The sequence below is a fragment of the Rhipicephalus sanguineus genome, chromosome 1, assembly GCF_013339695.2.
Source record: "Rhipicephalus sanguineus isolate Rsan-2018 chromosome 1, BIME_Rsan_1.4, whole genome shotgun sequence".
Classification (NCBI taxonomy): Eukaryota; Metazoa; Arthropoda; class Arachnida; order Ixodida; family Ixodidae; genus Rhipicephalus; species Rhipicephalus sanguineus.
The window spans coordinates 281,596,525-281,603,990 of NC_051176.1; the positions used below are offsets into that span (position 1 = coordinate 281,596,525).

Consider the following 7,466-nt stretch of genomic DNA (forward strand, 5'->3'; position numbering starts at 1 on the left):
GGTGTCAATAAGAAATTTCTGTCCGGTAGAATTCGGTCTACGATGTGGAAAAGGCGACATTCTTCTTGGCGCTGACCGCTTGTCGCCGCTAGTGGTCGGCCGTCGGGTTTGGGTTTTCCGACCAAGTGCATGGCAAGAGGCAGTGGCGAGCATTTGCGCCGAAGCGGCGATGGTAATAGCACATACGCGGACCTGCGGACTCACTTCGCTCTCGTTGTCTGCGCCGATTGGGCGTGGAAGAACGATGACGTTGGCGCTCACGGTGTGAGGATGGCTCTGGGTAAATTGCTGCCGCGATGAGTTGTTCCAGCCGAAGGCGCTCAACTTCGGAGGAGCCAACGGCAGTGGGTGCCGGGTTAGGTGGCTGAGCAGTTGTGACGGGAGCGGTCGGTGGTGTTGATTGCGTGGGGGAGATGTGGTGTCGCCACCTCCATAACTTTATCGGCTAGCGCAAGCAGCGATGTCATATCCACGGCTGCGGCTGTAGCAAGCACCATTTGGAACTGGGACGGCAGTTCACGTAGCACTGCATTGTCCATAGTGGTCGCAAAGTAAGGTTTACGATGCAGAGTTTATGTTACGTGCGGGTGCGCACGTAACATAACTGCATAACATAAAGTTGTGTTTAACAACTAACATAAAGTTGTGTTTAACACAACTTGGGCTTGCGAGCTCCGACGCTCACCACAAGCCGAGACGGTGGTCGCGCAGCCCACTGTTAACAAATTTGTTGAACTTGCTGGCCAAACCGTGCTGTCAGCAACGCGTTAGCGACGCTATCACTATTGTGTTTACCATTGTGCCTCTGACCTGTATATTTGAAATTTGTGATGTAACATGGTGGAAGTTTGTTATCAACATTGTATTTCATGAGCTTGCCTTTTCTATATTTTTTTTTATTATCTTTCGCAGTGTTCATATGTAAGAGACAAAGTGATCTTACGTTATCTCCTTGCACTACATAATATCACAACTTAATTATGATTTTTTATCATTATGTTTTTCTTAACTATTTAAACCCACTCCTGTAAAAATCCCTGACGGGATTTACAGCATTAGTATATATATATATATATATATATATATATATATATATATATATATATATATATATATATATATATATATATATATATATACACGTGTGTGTACATTTTCTTTTTATTGAGATGGCGAATGAATCACGCTCTTGCAGAGATCGCGCCCATAACGTCTTAAGAGGAGCGCGTCCAGCGAGTCCCGGCTGGCCTCGTTATCACACAGCAGACGGTCCAGTGTCGGTCGGCCGCGGCGGATTCAAAAGCGCGGCCTGCCAGCGGGAGCCGCGATACAATCGCCCTCCCCCCGAGGGGTGAGCAGCCGCGGGTGGAAGGGCGCGCCCCCTCTCCGCCGACGGACCCTGGATTGGCGCGGTCTTATTGAATTAGGGAGCGGGGAGCAGCATCCTCCCATGATGACGGCCATCAGAACCCGCGCGCGCGCGACGCTCTCCCTAAACACTCAGCACGTTGCCCCCCTCCGCAAGGGGAGAGCCCCCGCCGGGGTCCATGACGTCAGCCCGAGCCCCCGACTAAAGAGGGGCGGGCAGCGGCCCCCTTCTCTCCCGAGTCTCCGCCTGCTTCACGCCCGTCCCCGGCGCATTGTCCCGCCGGGGGCCAATCCCCAGGCCGGTGGTCGACGAGCAGAGTCGCCCTCGCGACCGAAGGGACAGAGCGAGCTATGACTGGCAAGGAGCGCGCGTCGCCCATCTTCCGGCCCTGGGCCCAGCAGCAGAGCGCGGAGCCCAGGATCGTACAGCCCGAGCCGGTGTACCTGCTGCCCGCGGCACTGCAGCCGGCCTTCCCAATGACCGCGTGGGACGTTGCCGCGGCCGCCGCCGCGCACCATCACGCATCCTCACCCGCGTTCCTCCAGCAAGAGCTGGCCGCCCGGTGGAAGGCCAAGAAGCAAAGACCTAAACGTTTCCAGTGCCCGCACTGCAAGGTGTCTTTCTCCAACAACGGACAATTGAAAGGACACGTGAGGATCCACACGGGTATGTTCATCCGCTGTTCTTCGAACGAAATGAAAAAGGGAAACGCTGTGGCACAACGCACGCGGTGGCCAGTTTGGTGTTCTGTCACAGCGGTTCTCGTTTGGTTACGTTAGCACCGATAAGCAACGCAGCACGTCACTCCATCTGTGTTTACGATTATCGAACGCTATTACTTCCTTGACGTGTCGTTTCTATATATATATATATATATATATATTCCCATAAGTTCGGCGTGCAAAGCCTCTCTCTGGCGGCGTTTTCGACGGCCGAATAATTCGTAGTGTTCGTCAATCATTTATAATTGAAATCCTCCTTAATGGCCCCGTTCAATGAGTAACACGTGCAACTGTCAAGGTTTTGCGTTTTTCACTATGTCTTCCTGTGCGTATGCAGCTATATTCATACGCAATGCGACTGTACTTCCAACAAGAAGAAATAGTAGAGAAGGAAAGTCAGGGAAGTTCCAAATGTGCATACTGCAGTATACAGGCAGATGGGCTTGTGCCAAATATCTTTCACAAACGTTTCGATTCTACTCTGCGCGCTACATATGTATTACAAGATCGCGTGCATCGAGGGAGCAACAGAGCGGAGGAAGAAGTTGAAACGGGAAATATTTATTCGAAGCCTGGGCACGCTGTAGAACGTACTTATTGAGAGCGCATGACCGGGGCATATCCGACAAATCTGCTCATATATCCAACTTTCACTCATTTAAATTTCACCCTATAGTGCAGGCGCTTACTGAAGACAGATCGGTGGAAGGTATTAATAAGTTAGATGGCAGCCTAGGGGAAAGACTCGAGGCATTTACTTGTCCTCAGTCTTTCTACCTGATTGCTCTCTCTCTCGCTTCCTTTTAATTTTCATTATTTACTAACCAGTCTCTCGTATTATAGAGTACCCCAACGTTGGAGTACCCGGAACCTATATGTTTGCCGATATCGCAACTGACAGACGCACAGCCACCATGCATACACGTTTTGTGATGAAGCTTAACTTGAAGAAAAAATAATAATAAGGTCGATTCTTGTGCGGAAAAGACGACTATGCTGTCTCCATTCACGCACGCGGTTCGGGCTTTGGTTTCGTTGAATTCAAGGGCAGAACGTGTCGTTACTGTTACAAGTGTTTCTTGATCGCTCCCACCTGTTTGACAATCATTCTTTATAGATTGTTCTCTGTGCTCCGATTTGATCTCTAACTTGCCGACATAGCGCAGAAATTTACTATGCACAGGCAGCCCGCTATGAGGGGGATGCAAAAAAGCTGCGCTCGAAATTTTTTCGCAGCTTAAACCGTCCGCTAAGGACTTTCGGCAGCGCGCACTGCTCTCGAAATAGCTTTGTCAACGCGATTTTTTTCCCGTTCTCATTTTTTTCCGAGGCCTTTATACTGACATAGGAACCTTTCCTTGGCCATTAAAAGAAGCACGGTTAAGATTCCGTTAAAGTACATGAACTCGTAATTTAATTACCAGCAACTAGCAACAATTTTAACGTCTAAGCTGGGTGCGTCCTGGAACTATATGTTAATCTGTTAACTTCCGGAAAACCTTTATTTGCTCGCTATTCCTTTAGCAGTGAATCCTTTACGTTCGCAACACAAATCATCTTATGACCTATAACACATAGAAAATAGTGAAATAAAAGTGTTTTTAAGAATGGGTGTCACTAGATTTAGATTGCCTTTGGTACGTAATACACTCCCTGCGTAATCAGTATTTATTTTCTGAACAAGCATATTTTTAAAACCATCGACCGGTAGAAAGTTAAGGCTTAATGAACGCATGCATTGTCCCCGAGCAGCGAGTTTTCGACAAAATAATGAGCTTCAATAAGACCAATATAAGAATCCTCAAGGTCATTCACGGCAAGAAGGACGAACTTTAGACCAATCCAATGTATTCTATCTATCCTTCCCATGATGGCTGAATAATCGGGCATATTTTGGCACATGCGGATGCGCGATATATATATATATATATATATATATATATATATATATATATATATATATATATATATATATATATATATATATATATATATATATATATATATATATATATATAATATGTGAAGGCAGAGGTACACGTGCAACGCAATCTCGCTAGTTGACAACAGTCGGTGAGACCTTAAAGATTCAAACAACTGGGTAGAAAAGACCTTCGGTAAAGCATGGATCGGTGGCCGTGAAACCAATGCTGCATATCCGACCACACGCATATGATGAGCACATGCATAGTGTACAGTATGCACACGTGCTCATCGCATATTCCAGATGAACGGGCAGTTATGGCGACAGTTTTATAAGTTACGGCAGAAATCGCGACGATACAATCTGAGTGGACGGATTCATGTGGCTACATAGAGGAGCGACCGCCCTCACGACGCAACAAATCTAGGCTGTGTTCCAATTCTGCACGGCATCGTAGACAGTCTACGCTGAAAGCTTAGAAGACAGCATCGAGCCCATGTTGTCCGAGAAATGGAGCGCATCTATAGAAGACGTCTACGTGACGTGATGCCACCTCGCCTCGAGAAGAGAAAGCTAAAAAAAACAACATAAGTCTTATTTCTAACGCCTCCTTCGTGTTCAGACCTATGAAAAATTTAATGTAGCTCACATTGAGCGCCTGGAAAAGCGCCTGCTGGTGCACAGACGACCATACCGGCGAGATCCGAGCTATGCGAGCATTTCGCTGAGCCGCCATCTTGTTTAGACAGCAAAGTAGCCTGAATCGTTTTTGTATCCGACGCTGTCTTTTCGAAGCTGTCTATTTTGCCGGCTACGTGAGAATTGGAATGGGACTTAAGATGGCCGCTGTCCACTTAGCTCTCTATTTAGCTCTCTACAGTGAGTACTGGAACGCACCCCTGATATCGCGGACAGCGCGAGAGAGGAAACATTAGCACCCCCGGCGTAACAGCGAAAGGAAATAATCGCATGTAAAAAAGCAGAAAAAGAAGAATTGCATGTCTCGACGTTACTAGCTTGCGCTCATCAAACCGTATAGTCGAACGCTTGATTCTGCAACATGGGAGAAACTGGCTGCATCATTTCAACTGTATAGGGCGCCTACTTCGCGGCGCGTCTCGAATTTAATTGCACAGCGTTAACTTGTGTCACTAAGATTAATACATGGACAAAGCATAGTTCGGCATGTATAGCACTTTTGTGTAAGCATGCAGTGAAGCTGCAGCACTAGAGGATGAAATGAGCGGTTTAGTCAAATATTTTTCGTATCTGCGAAATGCTCACCACGTGACCTGTTAGAAAAAGTAAGGCGTACAGTTGCAAGCACAAGCGAAGTCATACAGACAGCACAAACGCGCGTGTGTTGTTCATCTTTCATTCACTTGTGAGCGTGCCTGCATGCCGAACCTCTTTTTCCAGCACGAATCCGTACAAACAATATTTATTTTTTTTTTGTTATTCTATGCTACGTAACACGCGTTAACATTGAGTTAGTGCAGGACTATAAATTTCTCTGGTGTGCAAATTAGTACGAAATAAAGTTTTTAATTGCTAATATAATCGCATACCCTATTTGCATTTTAGCATCTAAAGATTGAATGATGTAAAGCTATATGTTGTCATTATTTCGTGCACATTGCGTGATTGCTCGCAAAAGCAAGACGTTCCAGCGATGCGCATGTTCTTTTTTTTTTATTTCTATATATATAAGAGCAAGTATGTCGATTGCTTTTCAGCTTGAAGACCACATATGTGTGAAATCTGAATTTTCAGGGCTCAATCACAACCTCAGAATCACTCAAGCTCCGAGGTGACGATGACTACTCTCAGTACTTGAGCTGGCGATTGGAGATTGTATCTAGTCCCTACCAAAAAATCTGCTGCGAATTTTTTCCACTGTATCGCTACATCCGTGCAGAAAACACACAATTCAACACCGATCACGTCAATACGCAGGCACTACACGTCCAAAATCTATACGCCTATTGCACGCATTGCGTGTTCACATTATGAGTATCGGATGCCTCGCCATTCGTGAGACGTCATCAGTGTTCTGTAAGAATTTCTAGGATTGTTACGGCTGATTTTATATCGTATTCGTCAAATATAAAAGGCAGCACTGTATGAGGGCTACAGGGACACTAAGGTAGCCTCTTACCGCATAGTGACTACCCAACCAATTGAAAATGGAATTGAATATATATATATATATATATATATATATATATATATATATATATATATATATATATATATATATATATATATATATATATATATATGAGAATGTGGCAAACATTGCACACATTTGCGCAATTAAACTGAAAGCTGCTTCTTTTGTAGTCCCAGACAACACAAAGCAAAAAAAAAACTTAACAGAACAAACGCATACGGGGCGGTGTAATCGCGTAGAAGTAAAAGGCTGATCTGAGACGCATTAGACTGAACGGTCCCCCAGAAATCGCTTGGCTATAAGAGCATGAGGCTCCCCTTTGAAGTGCGTTTCACCTTGCGCACATACTCACGCAGGAAAGCACAATTACAGAAAAGGACGTGGTCGTAACTGAGTGCAGTCAAAAGCGCGCGCGTACAGTGGCTGGCAGCCGTGGGTGTGCTTTTGCCTATATTTAGCAGTACTACTATATTTAGTACTACTATACCACTATATAGCAGTACTACTATATAGCAGTACTACTATATTTAGCAGTATTTAGCAGTACTAGCAGTACATGTATGCACTATCGTAATCGACGGAAGTGTGCTGTGCACTGCGATCGCCATCTCAAGGCATGTTCTTTGTGGCGCAGGTGAGCGACCGTTCGCCTGTGAGCACGAGGGCTGCGGCAAGACTTTCACGAGGAACGAAGAACTCACGCGGCATAAGCGCATCCACACGGGACTGCGACCTTTCCCGTGCCCGCTGTGTCAGAAGCCCTTCGGCCGCAAGGACCACCTCAAGAAGCACGTCAAGACGCACGAGCGAGCACTGCTTCCTGGCCTTCCCTACTTCTTCGGCGGTGCACCGGACTTCCTTTTCATGTGAAAGCAGCACCTATACAAAAGCGACGCACTGCAAAAGACTTTTCGCAAATGTGCTTACTATGAGCAACGCAGAAAACCACATTCAGCTGGCCGCTGCTTGGATCTACAGTGTGCCTATTTCGCGAGGAAGAAGGGGGAAAAAAAGTGATATCTTAATGTACCATATCTCTTTGGGCGCACTGAGGAAAGCTCTCTTCGAAGAATAGTGTTGTCTCATGCCTCTACATCCATTCCGCCTTTCACCTCTTAAAGGGACACTAAAGAGCAAAACGATTTTTCTCGCATTAGTAAAGTAGTCTTCCACGATACCAGAAAACACCACGCTTGCTGCGAGAAGACGCTTAATAAGCGAGACAACGCGCAAAAAGAAAATACAGCTGGCGACGCCACCTTGGAATTCCCGCACCAT

The 7,466-nt window shown here is 46.0% G+C and overlaps 1 protein-coding gene across 1 annotated transcript; it reads left to right on the forward strand.

The window, feature by feature from the left end:
- The first annotated feature begins 1,719 nt into the window (after window positions 1–1,719).
- LOC119383062 (Krueppel-like factor 16) lies at window positions 1,720–7,205 on the forward strand. Its single transcript, XM_037651053.1, has 2 exons — window positions 1,720–2,035; window positions 6,823–7,205. The coding sequence occupies exons 1-2, from the start codon at window positions 1,720–1,722 to the stop codon at window positions 7,056–7,058; spliced, it is 552 nt and encodes a 183-aa protein (XP_037506981.1). The 3' UTR covers window positions 7,059–7,205.
- The last annotated feature ends 261 nt before the right edge of the window (window positions 7,206–7,466 follow it).

Bases quoted from the DNA above. Each gene is read 5' to 3' on its own strand.
- LOC119383062 (XM_037651053.1), top strand. From the start codon at position 1,720: ATGACTGGCAAGGAGCGCGCGTCGCCCATCTTCCGGCCCTGGGCCCAG. The intron at 2,036-6,822 runs GTATGTTCATCC...TTTGTGGCGCAG, and splicing joins ACACGTGAGGATCCACACGG to GTGAGCGACCGTTCGCCTGT.